This window comes from Gopherus evgoodei, chromosome 11, assembly GCF_007399415.2.
Source record: "Gopherus evgoodei ecotype Sinaloan lineage chromosome 11, rGopEvg1_v1.p, whole genome shotgun sequence".
NCBI classification, from domain to species: domain Eukaryota; kingdom Metazoa; phylum Chordata; order Testudines; family Testudinidae; genus Gopherus; species Gopherus evgoodei.
The window spans coordinates 22699095-22720030 of record NC_044332.1 but is presented as its reverse complement, the minus strand read 5'-3'; the positions used below and the strand labels follow the sequence as shown (position 1 = coordinate 22720030).

Below are 20936 nucleotides of genomic sequence, written 5' to 3'. Positions count from 1 at the left end.
ATTGCGATTTTGTGTATTCTGCTGCACTCCTTTTAATTGAATGATTTCCCATCAGCTTCTGTGACAAATGAAGGACAATAACGGAGGATGCCAGCCCTTCCCCAGGCTGGGCTAACCCTAAAAGGTTTGTACCAATGCAATCCACCAGGCTGCTGCAAGATTTTTATTTTGACCTCCTCAGCAGCACAAAGACTTTACTGACGAGTAACAGACCGAGAGTGATGACACGCCCTTCCACTGGTGCTTTTACAGTAGGACACTCAGTAATCTGTGTCAGCAGCATCAGTGTCTCAGAATGCCAGATTTCATTCATTTTCCAGAGGCTAAATAGCAGAGCTATTAGAGCTGTTCTAAACTAGGCTTTAACTCTGAAGCAGCTCACCCTGAAATCCCTGCCTCAGAGAGGAATAGCCCTTAATGAAAGGATGAACATCACAAGTATAAATTATCTGTTTGAGGTGCAAAGGGCTTGAGAAATAAATGAGCCCAAGTGGCAAAGCTCACAGCACATTCCAGATCCAAACCTTCCCAAAAGCTCCGAGTTTGTGTTCCGTTCCCAGATTTTGGTTTGGCCCCTTGTAAACCTTTGCAGCCGGTCCCTGCCTTTATACCTGCAATTCCCCAGAGTTTGGGGTAGTTATGATAGGGGTTTGATTCAGGCTCATTTCTAGTGTTAATTCTTAGCTGGACACACACGCCCAAATGTCTGTATGTTAACAGAAAGGTTACCTAGGTCAATCAGAATGTTCTGAGCTCGCTTCCTTCTCTTCCTCCTAGCTCTTCCCACCCCAAATCCTTTCCTCACCATGGAAATCTTAATTGATGGCCCCATTCAAAGCCTACTGAAGTCAAAGATCTAAAGACACCCACTAGTTCCAATGGACTTCTTTGGATGACAACTTAAATCCTGAGGATGTTTGGTGTCTAACTTTCAACCCCCAGGTTTTAAAACTGTCTTGATGCTAACATGAAGTTGGCCATTACTGGAATCTCTCAATGCAAATAATAAGCAAAAGATGATAAGTGGGCAGCAACAATGTAAGAGCTCTTAAATCCTGTCAGTTACTGCTGCATCCCTTACTCTTTTGTAGAACAGCCAGGAGAGAGCTGGCCAAATGTACACAACAACCTCTTAAACTCTCCGAATTAGTTTTCAAAGCACTCAGATCCCTTTGCTGAGTTAATTTGGTACTCTGCTCCTCATGCTGGTCCTGAACAATACCGGAACATACCAAGGAAACAGCCCAGGTGGGGATTTCATCACCAGCGCAGAATAACAGAAGGATGGTTATCTCCTCATCCCCGTTATATCAACCCTTCACTACCCTTATTCCATATTAATAGTAGCTGACGATACCCTCTCGTTTAACCCTCCACACTGAAATATCATTCCCAGAACTACTGCCTCAGGAGACTGGTATCTATGGAAACGATGTTTCAGAATGCCATTAAATCAACTTCTCTAGCACTGTAGCATAATTCCTAGAAGGACAGTACAATTTCTCCCATCTAGCTACCTTTGCTATGTCCAAGGCCCCTCTTCTTGCTATTTAAAACATCTCGTCTGGGAAGCTGCACTTGCAGGAATCACTGTACAGGAGATCAAGAGGATACTAGCCTCACCCAGGCTAATATGATGTATATGGGAAGCAAAGTAAAATGTGCTGCCTATGGGCTGGTCAGCAGCCTTGTTTTCAGGGGTGCCCAGGTCTTCCCAGCAGTGCCTACAGCATGCCCTGCCATTGGCGAGTGCTGAAGTGGGATTTCACTGGTGGCCAGACACTGTGCAGTGAGGAGCTGCTCCCAGTGTGTTCAGCAAAAGACAAGCACTGAGGGCACAAAGCTCTATGTATCACTGTTGCTCATCAATAAAACAAATATGTAAAAAAAAGAAACTGCTGCCTCATTCAAGTCAAAAAGTAAGTGAGCCTGGGGTGCCTCTGACTCACCTTAGGCCTGAAGAAGAGCTACGTGCAACCCCCACAGCTCCTCTCTCCCCCACAGAAGTGGGTCCAACAAGAGATATTACCTCCCCAGTCTTGTCTCTTTAAACTTTTATAATCAGATTTTCTAACAATGCTGAGCTCTTAAATGGGAAGGTGTTACCCATTAATCCTCATTTTACAGATGGTGGAAAGGAGGAAAAGAGGTGAAGTAGCATCACCAGCAGGCTGGGGGAAGAGACATGATCAGAACTCTGGTTTTCCAACTCCCGCGATCCACTGAACTGCATTGAACCCTACCCCCACAGCCAGAGTGCCTCATATGAACTCTAGTTGTGGAATTAATTCTACTTGAACATTTGTGTGAATGAGCAAATCCGTTAATATAATAATTAATGCAGAAACATGTGTGGTTATGATGTTTTAAAGTATCAGATAGAACAGTTGTCTTGACAAATCCTTACTTTCATGAAATGGAAACTGGAAAGATAACAGTTAGTTAGGCCATTGACCTGGGTTTGCAACACAAAATTCATTTTTAAATTTGTGTGAGTAGAGTATGCTAGAAAATTACCTGCAATTAACAATTCCTTTATATAATGTGTAAGTATAAAGTGTATTAAAATTACAGGATATATTTGAATGACCTCAATTGTTTCTACAGAAACAAAATCCTGTCTTTATAACTAATCAGTCTATGCCACGCTACTGCCAATGACAAGATTGAGAGCTACAGATCTCAGATATGAAAAGAACCCAGTAATAAGACTATAAGCACAGATAACGTGTACACAGGAATACAACTCAGATGCTTTACAGACTTCAAAATACTATAGTTACTAAAGCAGGATGATGACACATGCCCATTCACTAGTAAAGTTTTGAATCAAATAAAATGTTAGAACTGATCTGGCTTAGCTCTGCGGTGAGGAATTTCAAATTAAAGCTATGCAAATGTTGTGATGACAAAGGTAATTTGCTGTAATCGCAATCTCCTTCTAAGCACACACCCCTTTTCAGAAGCCTGAATGTTTGTGAGGTTATTTTCAGTCAGGGAGCAGGGGAAAATACACTGCAGTCTGTGTGCCCACGTTCTCTTTTTCTAGTGGCAGATGAGCATCTGATATGGGGAGATAGGAAAGTGAGTGATAAAACAGCAGCGATAAAAGTGTACAGAAATCTGAAGCGACGTCAATCAGACAATAGTTGGTGGCAAATAGCAAGCAGTGATCTTCTGTTTCAACACTGCACCCACCTGACATCTCCATACTCTATGCCTCTAAAATAAGGACTCTGACGAGACAGGCTATTGAGCAAACTTATTTCAATGAGATTCTCATTCACTGGGAGCCATGTATTCTATCAGCCACACACTCTTATTCACTGAAAATCACACAAGAACCCAGGTCCAACTCCTCTCTCTGCCCTGCCCACTGAAATAGACACTAACAATGTAAGACGTAAGTTAGAAACATGGCTCTTTCTATAATCCATCATGTAGTAGCTATATAGTGCACATGCACCATTAATCTGTATGCACAGCACATGTATCCTCTCTCGTGTACTAAAATACCTCTTTGTATTTATGCCATGGGTCATAGCTAAAGTTATGACAGTGCCTTGCTCACAGCCAATAAACACCTCTTGACAGCAACTCCAAAACCCTATAGAAAAAATTTCCAAGACACATCTAGGTGCGGGGAACAACAGACAGGAAAATACTGAGAAGCCCCCTCTCGAAGATATGTGCAGGGTCTCAAGCCAAAGAAAAACAGTTAAAGAGGGGTTGCACCTTACCTGGGGGGTTCTGGAAGAACTCGGACTGCTGGCTGCCGAAGACACCATGCTCACATTGGGGTTCATACTTCTCTCTCTCTCGTCCTGATATATACGATCCCGCTCTGTGTCAGGCAGGTTGAGGAAATTCTGCATTGCCCTCAAGTTTACCAGGAGGGATTGGGAAGCTGTCCTAGGGTCTTCTTCTTTACGCAGGATCTCTGACAGCAATCCCTGGTTCAAAAAATTAAAAAAAAAAAAGCCAAGTCATGTGTTGATTTTTTTTTTTTAATTTGTTTGGTGTAACCATGCGGGTTGCAATGCTGAGAACCTACATCAGTTTCTTAAGGGTTCTCCAGAAGGGATGCTTGTAGGATGGTGTTTGCCTTCTGGGAACTCTGGTTTATTTTGGGAATGTCCTATTCTAATGCTCTAATAACTATCTGAGCATAGAGATGCTGGATAGAAAGGTAGATGCCTGGGCAGAACAGCAAAACTGCAATTACCACCAGGTGCCTCCTGAAAATATTTTAGGAATGGTTAGATCCTTCCCTCTCCCTGCTTGAAGCTGGGAACACTTGGCAGCCCCATTCATCTTTACAAATCTGCCAAGTTTGGTAAATTTAGTTCCGACATTTAAACAGCACAGGAGCTTTATTAAAAAAAAAACACAAAAAAACAGCATTTGGCTGGGTTTTGATGTTACAGTCCATTCACTTCAGTCTGGACAATTTTTTCTCAGAGGAGAGAATGCAGCAAATATGAAAGCTTTAGAAACTATCTCCAGGGACTGGTTACTTTAACCTTTTATTTGCGGCATCATTTAAATCATCATGGACCTCACAATGCCGACATTTTTTAATAACATTCCTCCAGTGTTTACAAACACTTTCATGCCAGAGTTAGCCAGTATAGCAGAGGTCCCTCAATTCAGGAGGATTTAGGGACAAAAATGTGTTATTTAATAAGGCCTTAAAATCAACAAGAGCACTTAAGCCCATGTATAACTGTAGGCACTACCTAGAAGTTAATTTCACTATGCACAGATCTAAGTGCATTGCAGGATCAGGGCCTAAGACAAGAGGCAATTTATTAGATCATACAAGATGTACCACTGTCCTCTACAGAGCCATATTATATCTGCCACCGGCTTATTGATGTATGTTTCACTTCCACAAGGTAATACTACGGTAACTTCCTTCAACATCTGTGTTTAAATTTATTCACGTACAAGCAAGAAGCAGAGAAGGATTAGACTCACAGGGAGAAGAGGTATAATTCAGTACTGGGTATGCCAGTCAAGAGGCTCAGAGTTGGAGATTTCAAAGTATTAAAAAGGCTGCTCTGTCCCACAACATTCATACACCTTGCCCACCTAGCAGTCTATCAAACTGAAGCATTACTCCCAGAAATACTGCCGAGAGAAAAACCTTTACTCTTGAGAATTCCATTACATAGCTAATGAAGCTTACCTAAAGCCATCACCGTTAAAGGGTCAATATTTACCAACCAAATACTGGGGGAAACTGGAGTACCTCAGAAAAACAACTGTGTGGAAACCGTTGTCAAAAATACACTTCACTGTTACTTTACAGTCACGGCCCAGTGAAATCACATTACAGTTACAGTCAATCTTACTTCAGTGCTCTTGTCATGCAGCCACATACTAGAAAACCTGAAGTATTTACTCTTGGCTTATTTTCTCCCCTCACATCAAATAGTCCCCAATATCCTTGTTGGACATTTCCAAGACAGTTGACCAGTGACCAAAAGCCAATATTTTCCAGTGTTCATTGGCCTTATTCACTACACTTATTGACAAAACCAACAGTCTAAAAAAAACACTCCTATGTCTGCTTACATCTGCTCACATGTTGCCAGAACATACACATCTCCTTAAAAGAAGCTAAAAATACATTTTCCTAATATTACTTTAGTATGTAAGCCACTGTGGTAGCTGCCACAGAAGTGAAATGGCATTGCAAATGGGAGAGGATTGGGGCCATGCGATGAGAAGTGGAAGATGGTCTGTGAGGCAACCGGTCTGTTGAGATGAGATCCACACTATGGAAAAATTCACAAACCCTTTGGCGTTATGGTAATGGCTCTTGCTTCGGTTACCCGCTGAAATCATTGACAGTATCATGTATCGTGTAGTTGGTATAGCTGTAACAATTTATTAGAGACCGTACAGTTTGGGGACATTCAAAGTGCTTTTCCAGTTTTCTAGACTAACAAGCCCAGGGAGAGATTAACTGAAAGAGGAGTGGATGCCCTAGAGGTCTAAGCTGTGAGGTTTGACCTCAGCCCTTTGCCCTTCCAAGGTAGATATATCTAGTACCTGCAGTTTTCCATTAGAGTCAATGAAAAACTCTCCAAATGGGATAAAAAAAATTAAATAACCATTTTTACAAGTTCCCTAACTCTTGATTCTCTGCCTCTTCTGGGGATATACCAGAAACAAATTTAAAAAAAACCACCCCAGCTTCCAAAATATTGTGTGATTTGGGGCTTTTTACTTATGCTCCTCTATCTTCTACTCCCCAGCACCAGGCTGATTTGAAAAAGAAACTTGAGAGCAATGGGAATGTACTCTAAGCCAGGGGTTCTCAACCTTTTTCTTCCTGAGCCCACCCACCCCTCCCAACATGCTATAAAATCTCCACAGTGCACGTGTACCACAACAACTGTTTTTCTGCATATAAAAGCCAGGACAAGCATTAGGGGGTAGCAAGCAGGACAAATGGGGGCCCCGTGAAGCTAATTGCTCAGGCTTTGGCTTCAGGCCCATGTAGTGGTGTTTGGCTTTCTATTGTGGGCCCCAGAAAGTCTAATGCCAGCTCTGCTTCGCAGACCCCCTGAAACTCCCAAGGGGCCCCAAACCCTTGGTTGAAAACCTCTACTCTTAAGACAGCTTGCACTGCTTCCTTCTTCCCACTCCCTTCCCCACCCCCAGCATGTCTGAATTTATGGTAGAATTGTAAAAAAAAATGAAGATCAGACACATACACAAAAGTGCACCAGCAATTCCTTACAAGTACAGTCACTGACTCCACACTAAATCAGGTATTTGCATATACAAGTAGCTCTCCCGGTGCCTAAACTTTGGGATGCATATTTCCAGACTTGTGCAAGCAATCGAGGTAACTGCACATTATCTGACACAGCTCCAACTTTGAGGAGTTGAGCTCTCTTTATTTACACTGATTCCCAGTCACATTTGTGCATGTGGGAAATTTGGCTGCACAAATGTTATATTGAGACTCAGTCCATCTCGAAAGATGAGGGTGGATGTTTGGTAGCCTTATGAGCTACGTGAATAGCAGGACAGATGAGAAATGACTAACTCAGAGGGAAAGATCTCATTTCCTTCTGAGATTGAAGAGAATGCTGTGATGCAGTGCACCAGTAAACAATGCCAGATAGATCGCAAAGTGACAGAAAAGACAATACAATAAAATATCTTGAGAGCAATAACATTTCCATTAATATAATTCTGAGCTACCAGAGTATACACAAAGTAACCAGCAAGCAACATTATAAAAAAATAAAGTGATACTAAATTATCTGTTCAGCCTTTTTGTCACCTGCAAAAAATTAGGCTTTCAGTATGCAAAACATCTTCCTTCCAGAAAAACAAATGATTGTGATTTCACTTAATTGTAATTTAATGAGGCATAATTTATTTTTTAAAATGATATACCCCAGGTGTGTGGTGAGGAAAGCAGCCCAGCCAGACAAACCCTAGCGTTTCTATTTTTGAGAAAAGCCTAAAGCTAGCCAAAGACTGTTTTCATTTCTGCAAATTATGTTTCTGCTAGAGGGGGCTACGGAGGGAAACCCACAGCATTCATACATTTGTTATAAAATTCCGATGGCTAAATTAGCTCATTCCAACATACATTTCCCATATAAAATAATACACACACACTTGGCAATTTGCAGAGTAACTAGCTATGCAAACTTAAAGGGACACTCCAAGGCCTGTCTAGTCTATCTAAATTGAACTTACATGAATAAACGGATATTCTTCCAAACAGAATCCTTAAGACACTTTTTAAAAGTGGGTATTTTGACAGGAATTGTGCTTCTTTTTCCATCATAACGCTTATTGGTTTAAAACCATCTCAAGTGATGAGTGATTAAAACAGATGTAACAGTAAATTTAGGCCGTGCTCATAAACACTATTGTACACATTCTCGGAGACCAGGTATCATATGTATGCACAGCTTGGCTTACATTTGGGGCTTATACGGGGCACTGTATTTTATTTTTTAATTACACACTGTGTCAATAACTGACTATAAAAAACAAACACAGAGGTAGAAAAAGCAGCATATTTCCAATCAAAATATAAAACTTTGCAGGTATTTAAGTCCAGAATAATTTTATCATTATCTTTTTATGCTAGTTGAGAATTAGTTCACACAACTTTACTACTGGCGTCAAAAAACGAGGCAGTTAATATTTTGCACAAGTCCTACGGAGTTTTGTTTGTGATTTTATTTTATTTTGGTTTTGCTACCGACAGAAATCTCCACACTGAACAACCGGAGCCTCAAAAGGAAGTCTTGTAATCAACAGTGGACAAGCAATTGGCAAAGTGCTGTGCAGCTCCTAAAAGAGGATGTATATGGTAGAGGCAACAGGAGCTATGGGGTGCTCCACACCTAGGGGACTGGGCCCATGTGAACCAGGGTGGTACTGGAAAGGGTGATGATTTAGGTCTGCCGGGCTGGAGCTTGGGATCGACAACCCGGTGGGATGGGAGGGTCCCAGAGCTTGGGCTCCAGCCCAAGCCAGGAAGTCTATACAGCAATGAAACACCCCAACCGCCAGAGCCCCACAAGCCCAAGTCGGCTGGCAAGGGGCCAGGCGAGGGTGGCTAGTTGCTGTGTAGACATATCCTAAAAGACTTGCTGTCATGGCATTTCAAGCTCAGTCAGAACCATGTAATACACCTCTACCCCGATATAACGCTGTTCTCGGGACCCAAAAAATCTTATTGCGTTATTGGTGAAACTGCATTATATCGAACTTGCTTTGATCCACCGGAGTGCGCAACCCTGCCCCCCCAGAGCTCTGCTTTACTGCGTTATATCCGAATTCGCATTATATTAGATTGCGTTATATCGAGGTAAAGGTGTACCTGGAAATCTCATGAGAAAGCCAGCTCCACTTCCCAGCAGGTCTGGACAAGATTCAGATAAGTATCAGAAGCTTTGGTGCTTATTCAAATTCAGCCTCTGAACCTCACGGATTAATGACGGTGAAACTTCCACACTTGGGAGGAGAAGTGTCTTCACGCAGGAGGGCCGGCACTGAGACATGCCACTCCCATTTTTATGAATGAGAACTCTGAACTCATCCCTAGTGGGTGATACTGAAACTTTATCCCCATAGTATCCAGCAGTGAGATCTAATTTTACCATACTAAAATGACCAATTTTAGATATAAAAAACTATTACTACCTGTAATCAAAAAATAGAAAAGGAATGTTGTAAGGTGCACTGTCCTTCTGTAATCTCTCACAAGTCATTTTTATCAGCCCTCAGGCTTCTAAAGGAATTTCATATTCTGTATACTTCATGTCAAGACAAGTCTTTGCCATGACATTTCTCCAACGGCAACACTTATATTATTGGCAGCTGTGCCAAACAGACCATTAACAAGGGTGTTATATTAATGGTTTTTAAAAGACCATTCCTAGCCTACAAGCATCCAACAAATGACAAAAATATGTGTGCGATAGTGTGTACTGAAGATGTTCCTTATGGATTATCAGGATTCTGAGGACCAAAGGTCATTTTCATTATTTTCCTTTTTTCGGCATCTCTGTACCCTGGCAATTTTTCCAGTTCAATTTTGCAGATCAAAGAAGTTTTGAGCATCTCTTAAAACCAAGCAGCACAAAGGTTCATCCATTCATAGCTGAGAATATGCAATGTTACATTTATATCCTGCGACCTGAACAATTCTTCTAACTTCCAAGGGGACAAATTCTGATCTCACACCGTTGTAAATCCAAATAAACTGAATCCATTGCTGCAATGAAGTTACTCTGGATTTATACCAATATAACTGAGAGCACAGCTGGCCCCTGACCTACCAGAGCAGTGGAATACATCCCATCAGTTCCTCTTTTTTTTTTTAATCTTGATTCCCAGATTCACTACCTATAGTCCTGATGCAAGCTTGATTCTTAGAACTCATTTAACTAATGCTATAAATACATATATCTCGAGAGATATCTGCTTAGGCATGAAGCAAGTCTGATTTGAATAAAACACATTCAGGGTGCAACAATGTCAATTTGATTTTTATTATTAAAAATGAAATGTTTAAATTCTCAAGAAAATGGTGTTATTGTATTAGTTTAATAAAGTCTCTTTTTTATTATGGTATCTCTTTTTATTAGGGAAGACAGTGTGTGCATGTGGATCTGCATGTTGAAGCTGGGGAAAAAAGAGGCTGAAGAAAAAGAGAGAATATTTGTAAATGCCTTGCCATTTATACGACATACAAGAAAAAAACCCTGAAAGGGAGCAAGACATACAGCACACACTTTGTATATCTATGCATTTGTTTCCAAGGATCAGAAATCCTGTGTATCAGCTGAGTAGCCAGGAGCAGCCTCCTGCAGAACACATTCTGAAAGCCTGACTCACATACTACTTAAAATCCTTTCATCCAGCCTATTGAATACAATTAAGTTAATTGAAACTGAAATTTAGGGTACTGCAAAACCCACTGTTGAAACAAATATCCCATGTACCAAAAATCTGCAATTTATTAATTTAAGCATTTCCCTTACAGACTGCCTTCTTTCCTGTGCATACAACAAAACACCGCTTGTGCCACATTACACACAAGACTAAAACAAGCAGGCAGCATGAAAAGGTTTCAGGCAATAAGAGAGAGTTTTCTTTGCAAACAAACAAAACCAGACCCTTCCTAATTGGAAGTCTATGGAGAATGGTGCAGACCCCATAGTGATGAATATGGTATGAACGTCTAAACAGATAGCAGCGAGAGGATTAAATGCTGCTAGTCTTCTCCCCACTTAAGTCAAGGTGAAAACACTCACAAGACGAAGCGGACAGGATTTGGCTCACAGTCAGATATACACGGAAGTTATTTTGACAAAATGTATTTCAAACCAGAGAACCTAATTCTGCTGCCATTTAAGTCAATGAGAATTTTGCCAATTCAGTCCAATGAGAACAGAATTGGACCCATACTGATGCTATTTTTTCCTTTCAAAGCTCTTCAATATAAATGGAGATTTGGTATAACTGGAACTTTCTTACCTTATGCACCTACCACTGTAGTATCTCAGCTCCTCAGAGACAGGAATAATATATCTTCCTGACCCCTGTGAGGTAGCTTCATTTTCCAGATATGAAAACAAGGCAGAGAGTTTGGGATTTGCCCAAGGTCACACAAGGAGTCTGTTGCAGAGCCAGGAACTGACCCCAGGTCTCCGAGTCTCAACCCAATGCCTTAATCACTTTCCACTCTGCACAACGCAATGCACTGAAACTACCTGGGACTTTTCCTTTTATTTCATTCCAAATGGAATTTCATGACACTCAAGTTCAATTAAATGGAATTCCACTCCCTCTATACTCTAGATCCCTTTTGACCAGAACGATCTTCAGGCAACAGCCAATCAGCTACCAGCAGAGCTAGGCAAGTCAAATCTTCAAACTAGAAAGCTGATTATTCTCATTCATAGCTAGAGTTTTAAAAAGAAACGGGGTGAGGTTGTTCTTTGGGAAGAGAGTCATAAGTGGCCTCTTCAGCACTGAAGATGCTTGCTTTTTTTTTTTTTTTTTTTTTTTTTTTTTTTTTTTTTGCCAGCTCTCTTTGTATCTGACACCATGACTGTTTCATTCAAAAAGTCTCAGGTTCACTGATATTCCCAGTTTCTGCAGGTGTGCAGTAAAACAAGAACTGGCCCCTCGCCCAAAAATTTTACTAGCTTTGGCTACTGTGTCAAAACACTGGCAAAAAAGATGCCTTTAAAAAAAAAACAACCACCACCACCCAAAACAGAATACATTTGTTTGGTCTATAGGCTTTTCAGTCCGTCGGGAGTCCCTTGAGCAAAGAGAACAACAGTTCACTAGTCTACTGATTGAGTCTGCTGGATCCTGTAATATGGAGCTGATCTTTTGTTTACAGCACCAGCAGCTTTCCCGGTTGGAACTCCAGGTTCTCCATCATGCCTTTGCTGCACAGAAAGGGAAATTGAAGAAGGGGGATGTATTGTGTTTAGTCTGCTTATGCTGACCATAGAGATCTCAGTTCTGGAGTCAAGCTGCCTGTTGGTCATTTGGGGCTCCCTCGTAAGTGAAATTCTAACCATTAGGGATCACTGCAGCAAAACTGAAATGGTCAGGAAACTTTCCAGAGAGTGAAAAGATAATTTATTTATCCAAAAGTGTCCGACAAAGTGGGTATTCACCCACAAAAGCTTATGCTCCAATACATCTGTTAGTCTATAAGGTGCCACAGGACTCTGTTGTCTTTTTAAAGGATCTCCCTCTCACAATTGTTACCTTCTGTGCCGGTACATTTCTAAATGCATTATCAGCCTGATAAACCAGGCTCTGGCAAAACATTCTGACTGAGATTTGAATACCAAGTTTGCAGAAACTTCAGACTGAGTGAATCTGCATGAATTTGCAATGGGGGCAAAGGAAGAAGGTGCAAGGAACTCCCTGCCCTGAAGAGAGCCAGAATCTAAGCGTGCTCCTTACACACAAGGTATGACGTCACAGCATCACCAGTGGGGCTACCCATCTCAAAAGGAGAGTGGCTAGCCATGGCTTAGCCTCACCTTCCAGAACAGCTGGCAACCTCAGGCCAGCCCTGAAGGGAGCTCACCCACCTGTTTTAGGGCACATCTCCACCTGACAGCTATTCCAGATAAAGGTAGGATGCAAATTTGAAGTGGCATAGATCTTCTGGAATAACTCCTTGTAGATACCCTTATTCTGGAATAAGAATACCTTTGTCTGGGGTTTCTATAGTGCCCATCATCATCCTTTCTAAGTCTTTGCTCTCCCAGCGCATTCCAAGGGGCATTCTGCCCTTCTGTCTTCTGCAGAAAGCCTTTTAAAGCTTCTCGTTCACTTTTCACCCTTTAGAAGGCTATGGCTTTAAACACCACACACACATACCCCACAGCTCCAACTATGTGTATGAGTGGCATCTGCCCCACATTTAACAATTTCATTCATGGCAGCAGCTTAACCCGGTGCCCATTTGAACCCAGGTCTCCAAGAAGTAAAGAAATGGTCGATTTGCACCATTTATCAACCCTTCCTTGTTTATTTTCCAAAGGATTTCCATGGCTGTAAATAAACACCAAAATCTGAAATACTGAAGTCTTTTCAAACAAGCAAGGAAAAAATGCAAGAGCTACCACGAATGCCTATTTTTATAGCAACTTTCTACTTACAGTCTGGTTTAACATAAACATGCTTATTCATATGCTTTCCCTATTTTAAAATACAGATATTTGGGATGCCTGCATTGCTTGGGGTTGGCGATGGGACATGGAGAGACTTTCGCCCTTCTGGCACTGATTTGAATGAATTAGTATCTACCACATACACAGCTTCTAAGATGTAAAGCACTATAGGCTAGACTGGAACATGTGACTCAAAGCAGTAGTCCCAATGAAGTCCCCAAGACCATTCCTATGAACAACAGGTAGTGATGACAGTGTCTGCACATTCCTAACTCCCAGGCCTCTGGGCCAGCTAGCCAAGAAGACAGCAGTGCTCTGAAAGGGAACTCAGGCCAGGGATTCCAGGGAGCTGAGTAGAAGGGTGATTATTCCTCACTGAGCTAGCCTGTAGCCCTGTCTCTACCAGGCCTGGCAGAACAGCAAAAGAAGGAACAGTACTGCCTTTACCTGGTGGGGATAGCCACACTAAGCAGAATGCTATCTATTTAGATAAATAGAGGGGCCCCATTTCTGTAGTATCCAAGCAATTAACAACCTGTACTTCACACCCACCTGATGAGGTAGAGCAGTCCTATTATCCTCATTTTACAGATGGAAAACTTGAGTCACAGAGAGACTAAGTGACCTACCCAGGATGACTGCAGTACAGCCAGGAACTGAACTCATGCCTCCTGAATCACAGTCCAGTGACTTAACAGCAAGAATACCTTTTCTCCACAACTTAGATCCTCCCTCCACTTATCCTGTGTTGCCCCTTGGGCATGTAGATATTTTGCTGAGGGGATAGGAGGTAGGGGGTGGGAGGCGGGGGGGAGGTAGCTAAGTGCAGAAGTATAGGGGCCCGTTATGGTTTCTCATCTCTGTGCATGCCTGAAACTTCCATTCATGCTAATGAGACTTCTTGCATATAGACCCCAACGTCTGCAACCTAAAACAAAGTCATACTATGTACCCACAGTCCTTTGCTAAAATGAATTTCTCAGGGTACATTTATATTGCAAAGGGAGCCCTGCAGCAGCGAGACTTGTGCTATGAGGCTAAATATTGCAGTGCAGACGTTCCCACTTGGGCTGGAGCCCAGACTCTGAGACCCCCCACCAAGTTTCAGAGCGGGAGCTCCAGCCCAAGCAGGAACATCTGCACTACTATTTTTAGCACTGTAGCACAAGCCTGAATCAGTTGACCCAGATTTCCTGCTGTAGGTGGTTTTTTGCAGCATAAACACACCCTCAACTTCAGTGTGGGTACTGAACAATAAGATCTCATCACAGTCCACACCTGTAGTTATGAATAGGGCCCTACCAAATTCATGGTCCAGTTTGGTCAATTTCGCGGCCAGAGGATTTTAAAAATCATAAATTTCATTATTTCAGCTATTTAAATCTGAAATTTCATGGTGGTGTACTTGTAGAGGGTCCTGACCCAAAAAGGAGTTGTGGGGGCAGGGTCACAAGGTTATTCTAGGGGGGTTGTGGTACTGCTACCCTTATTTCTGCACTGCTGCTAGCAGCAGCGCTGTCTTCAGAGCTGGGCAGCTGGAGAGCAGCGGCAGCTGGCTGGGAGTCCAGTTCTGAAGGCAGAGCCACCACAAGCAGCAGTGCAGAAGCAAGGATGGCCTGGTATGGTATTGCCACCCTTACTTCTCTGCTGCTGCCAACTGCAGAGCTGGGCCCTCAGTCAGCAGTCGCCACTCTCCAGCTGCTCAGCTCTGAAGGCAGCACAGAAGTGAGGGTGGCAATACTGTAACCCCCTAAAATAACCTTGAGACCTCCCTCCAACTCCCTTTTGGGTCAGGACCCCCAATTTGAGAGACACTGGTCTCCCCTCTGATATCTGTGTAGTATAGGGTAAAAGCACACAAAAGACCAAATTTCACAGGTGGAGACCAGATGTCATGGTCCATGACACATTTTTCATGGCCATGAATCTGGTAGGACTCTAGTTATGAACTACAATACCAGCAGCATTCTCAGAGGAGACGATGACTGTGTACATTCTTGGGGGAGGGGGAATCTCTTCCCAATGTTCACCCAGAGCTCCCATCACACCTAACTGGTTCTGAGGTAAAAAGGACTTTGAAAAACACTGTTTTGTGCACAACCAAATTAAATATTTTGAAACTTATGCAGGAACTCCCGACTTGCTGGAATTCCAGGCTATAATTAAAACTAGTAATAATCATTATTTTCTCCCTGTGGGCCTCAGAACACCATCCTGGTTCTAGCGCGTACTTGATAATAAGCCTCAGAATGATATAATAAGGTGCGTTCAAACTACTACTCAGATTCAATAAAGATAAAACAAAAGCATACACAATTAGCCCAAGGAATTAACCAGAAATCAGAGCACGTTACACTTTCTGAGGGTATCTGACGCATGTTGTTTCAGAATAAACTTGCTATATACACTAATTTGAGATCTTTCAATCCAATTAAAAATTATTCCCCCTCATGCGCAACGTAGAATGAACAAATTGCCGTTGCTAAATACTCACTGCAGATTTCTTATCCACAGTATGGATAACTATTGCTTATTCTGCACGTCGTCACATGCAAAACTTTCACCGACCTCAGTGGGTGTTTTGGACGCTCAGACAAATGCAGAATTTGCAATAAAGATCTGTGGTATGGGTTGCGGAGGGGTGTTCTGCCTGGTATGCAGATTATAACATAGCCAGAGGCTTGAGCAAATATTGCTGTCTCAAACAAGCTACGAACTTTAAAATTTTAGGAGAAGCCTCAGAAGTTACTTGAATCACGTGACTTTACCTCTGACTTCCTTTTCTGACCTTCTCCCTCCCATACACACATACGTGTCAGGCATTTGTTCCAATGGATTTAGCCTAGTTTGGATCAAAGCTTCCTCTACTTCATTTAACAGATTTGCTCAGATGGAAGTCTCAGGGGAGAAATAATGTTAGTAAGAGGGGTTTTTCAGCATTTGAGTATGTAGGTCATTGGACTTTAAAATAAATTGGAGAATGGTTTATCTATTAAACAAGCTTCACAGTACATATTTTATGAAGCTATCCTTAATTTTAGGTTAATGTACAGCACATAACCACCATGTAGAAAGATTACACACTGGGCAATGATTTGATGATTAATACAGTTATTAGCTAGTTGGTACAAGGATTTTAATGCACACAGAAAAATTGCTACAACAAACCTTTAGTTTTTAAGGGCAAGGTTCCTTGTAAAATGTAACAAATCTGAACACTTCACTGTTTGACATGCCAGTGGACTGAGTCTGCCATCTGCTCTGCCTTAGCACACAAGCCTTGGGAGGTGCAGTGGGGGGCAGGGTGACAGGAGGCGAGGACCCAGCCTCTGTCTTATTTTCTTTTTGTGATGTTTTTTGAGCCTTTGAGAATGTTCATGGATGTGTCTTGTGCACCACCAGTGAGTCTGCTAATATCTGAACCCCTCTCCTTCCTTTTCACCTGGTGGCTGAGTATTACTCGAGCCATTGGTTTCTGGCCAATGGGAAAATAAAAGAACAGAGCTAAGAAGTTTTGATTTAGAAATAAAAGCAAAGGACAGAGAGGCATCAAAATGTGGCAAGATACTCCTGTTAAGATAACGTGCCCTAGGGTATGTCTACACAGACTGAGGAAGCCTGTGACCACGAGCCTGTGAGCCCAGGTCAACAGACTCAGGCTTGCAGGGTTCACGCTACCATGCTAAAAAAAGCTGCACAAACAGCGCTTTTAAGCTGTGGCTTGGGTTGGAGCGCAGGCTCCGAAGCCCAGTCCACCCTGCCCCGTCCCCCGGGTGCCAGCGCTCAAGCTGCAACGTCTTCACAGCTATTTTTAGGGCTGTAGCATGAGCTCTGTGAACCTGAGTGTGTTGAGCTGGACTGGGAGGTTCACTGCTACAGGCTATGTAGGCGTACCGTAGTGATCTGTTGCACTAATTCCAATGCTTCTTAATGTTAAGGTCCTGCACTCTAACAGACACTCAGGCTGAAATGATATTAGGTTTTTTTTATAGATGTTAAAGATTTGCTCTTTTGGGATGGTTGTTATGGATGTGTAACACATGATAGCATCCGGGTGACTAAGTCAAGCATGAAATTTAATTTTTCTTTATGTCAAATGTATAATATCCATTTGTGAGTTCATCTGAGGAAGAAAGACATTTAAAACAAAAAGTCTCAAAATGCTAGTGCTACCTGAAAACAGACTTCAACAGGAGCTGAGCACACGTCTAAGTGTGACAGGGCAGGATATGTCTGCATCAAATTATGAACTCCATTTTATACTATGTGCTAACAACAAACTGAAACTTGCCTGAGGGCAGTATATCATACAACATTTCAGACAGAGCCCTGCCAGGGAAAGGTGGTTGATGCCTCCTTGGAGGAGTATTAATGAGAAGCCATCAAGATTGTAATCTGGAGCCATCAACTCTGATTGTCTCTCATCTGCTGTTATGATCCCATGGAACAGTTTTTTTCTACACAAGAGCCTGCAGGTGGGGCATGCATGAGACTGAATCCCCATGGAGCACATGGCAACAAAACAAACTCCACTTAAGAGTCTCAGACACTGGGGCGCAGGGGGTTCGAAGAGAAGGGTGGGTTGAGGGCATCTGGGTGCTAACACCACATCTCCCAAAGAATGGTTCCAGACAAGAGGTCCAAGCCTGGGACCGTGCTCTGTAGAATTCCAGATCTAAGAACAGTGACTAGACTTGGTTGGCTTGGAAGCACATGGGAACCAGCAATTGATCTGCATGCAACAAAATGGTGACCATACCGAATAGCTGTAGGCCAAGTTGTAACCCTGAGAACAAACTGACCCTACCATCAGGCTTTTTTTTCATACAGATGCAAAGTGATATATAAGAGGAGAACTGTCATAACGTTATTCTATCCAGTACCCTCTGAGGTGCTCAACATTTAATATCTTTTATCATTAGCTGGATATTTAAAAGGCAAGTATTTTCTTTTCACTAATTACAATAATTTTGGAGATGTTTTCCATAACCCAAGCAAAGGTGTGGCTTTAGCTGATACTTTTTTTTGTATTTTTTTTCGTACTGGAATGCAGAGATGCATGGTCAGATTTGAAGGGTGGCATCCTGTGTGAATGATAGACATGCATGGAGACATTGCAGTCACAAGATATTAGTTGTTATGCCTTTTTTTTTTAAATAAAGAAAAAAGTAAAAATGTACTAAGAGAATCCAAAATAACTCAGAAGTCAATGAGACTTGGGGTCCTAAGCTACTCAGATGCTTTAGAAAATGTTAACAGATGTGACTTCCCAAAGTCACACAACAGGTTGGCAATCAAGCTGGGTCTTCAACCCAAGTCTCCCAATTCCCAGTCCAGTGTCTTAAATCCACTGGACCTATCCCAGGTCACCATAAGAAAGTGAAGAAATGTTCTGCAGGTGAATTGCTCTAGATTTCAAATGATCCCACAGGAAACTGTGGTAGGATCTCCACCACATATGTTAATAGATGATATGGGCCCTTCTGATGCTGTTCTGGATATCTGACATTGCAGCGCTCCACAGATGACACATATGCATAGCTCAGGATTTTGACAATGTCAAAATCTGGTCACTCTTCTCATGATATAGCAAAATGGCTGATTTAATCTAAATAACTCTCCAAGAGCCTTTACATGTTGGGAATCAGGTTTTGGTTTACTACAGAGTATTCATTCAGCTTCAACCATCTTGCTAAAACACAGCCTCACATTCAGGGACAGTCGTAGAATCAGCAAAGGCAGTATTACTGCTGACCCCTTGTTCAAGTTCAAAATATGTCATTCTGTCAATACCATCTACCTTAATTATACTGAGCTTTATATACAACAGGTTATGGTCCCAGAACGATGAAAAGCTTTTCCAAATTAAAAGCAGCATTTTGAAAGGGAAATACTCAGACGTTCCTATGTAGTTTTCATTTGATATCCTCAAGGCTAATCCCAGAACTCAAAGTCACGTTGACTGAAAGTGCCTGTTTTGCTGGGTGTAGCCATCTTATGAATTTACTGGCAGAAGGGAAGTAATAAAAACGTGCTCCATACTTTAATTAGTTCCCTCATAACATGGTATTTCCAAAATGGCTGTGCCAAAGAAAATCATTACTCCAGGAGAACAGACAAAGGCACTATGCAGCGTGTGGCACAAACCTCCAAGAGACAGAGGGGTGAATACAAATACACACGCTGGTCCACGTTTTGTCTTGTTGCAAAGCTGAACTAGAGCTTCACACGGGCTATTTGGATAAAGTTTGTGCTGTATTTTTAAACATGAAATCCTTTCATCACTACACTCCTTCAGTTTTGTTACAAAATAATACAGGTTGAAGAACCTTTTTTTGTATGGAAATGGCAATTGGCATGGAATAAATGCACATGGAGGCCCATCATGGACATGTATGTATTCAGGTATTCCAGGTGCTAGCATAAAGGTGAGAAGGTTTTCTGCACTCACGTGATACCATCTTGTCATTATTTGTGCATTAATGGAAGAGACCATTAATGTGATCCTATCAAAGATGGTCTACTGCAAATGGCAGATGACTCTCCAAAGCCAGCTTTTAGAGTTCCGTCAGACTCCCCCACTCACCTCTGCTGCTCTGGGGCCCTCCGCAAACACCACAATATCAGCATCAGTGGCAGATGCTACAGCAAGGAAATGAGGTCTGACCCAGCCCAAAGACTCCTCCAGCTCCCACAACAAGAAGGCTGATGGCAGAAGGGGGTAGGGGGCATAATGTCCCTCTTCCTGCTAGTCAGGCAGGGGCAGCTGTGGAAGGTTTTAACAATGAAGAAGAGTTCATGGAAGAGACAAGGGAGGCAGATTTGAGGGATGACAAATAAGAAGCTAGGGAAGCTCTAGGAGGGACAAAAACAATTAACTGGCAAGGCAGGAACTGAGAATGATCAAAATACAGGGATACTATGCTAAACACTGGCTGGCTGTGGAGGAAACAGCTATAAAGAATTGCCCCTCAGAGAAAGACTGTTCCCTTTCATTGTACATATGGCCCAAGGCCTTGGTCTCAAGCACTTTGTTCCCTGCCTAGAGCAATATTTTACTGATACAACTCCTTTGCAACTAGTCAATATTTGTAATCTATACACACACTGATTACTATAAATACCATGCATATCATGAAATAGCCTATGCGCAGGCGCGCGCACACACACACACACACACACACCCACATGGGGAAGCTTATAGGGAGGCACAAAGCTTGCCTTTTCAGGCCCGAGTCCTGAATCTCATCTGGATGGGAATCAATCCAGGCCCCCTCCCCCCCCGTATCATTTGGAGAAGTCTGAAATTTGCAGTAAAAATGAGCAGGCTGCAACTGGCATGAAGGGAGCCAGATGTCAATAGGGTGTGGGATCATCCCAATGATGTGTGCTTTCACCTAGCCATGCTCCTGACACCAGCTACACGCAGAGACGAGGCATAGGAGCTGCTATGCTGGCCTGACACCACCAGGGGATCCCCTGCACTGGCATGGATTCTTCCTATGGCTGACTAACCTAGCATCACACCCAGAATTAACAAGAGATACAGTCAAACGTGGTCATATCACCACTGGTGCCCACAGTTGTGCGCACACTATGCACAGTGCATACCATGGGCAGTGGCAAGGAGCAGCAACCTTGGCTACCCCACTGCCCACTCAGGTTAGGCCTTGTGGCCCTCTGTCATGACAAGGGTGACAGGGCCAAAACTGAGTGAGTGGCGTTGTGACCTGG

The 20936-nt window shown here is 42.5% G+C and overlaps 1 protein-coding gene across 3 annotated transcripts in view; it reads right to left on the bottom strand.

The window, feature by feature from the left end:
• SATB2 (SATB homeobox 2) overlaps positions 1-20936 on the bottom strand; it is a 157167-nt gene that overhangs the window by 45058 nt on the left and 91173 nt on the right. For 2 of the 3 annotated variants that reach the window (XM_030580906.1, XM_030580907.1), the window contains exon 8: positions 3741-3953. The exons of the other annotated variant lie outside the window; for it this stretch is intronic. In XM_030580906.1, the coding sequence (XP_030436766.1) occupies positions 3741-3953 (213 nt within the window). The remainder of the gene's footprint in view (positions 1-3740; positions 3954-20936) is intronic. 3 annotated transcript variants of the gene reach the window in all.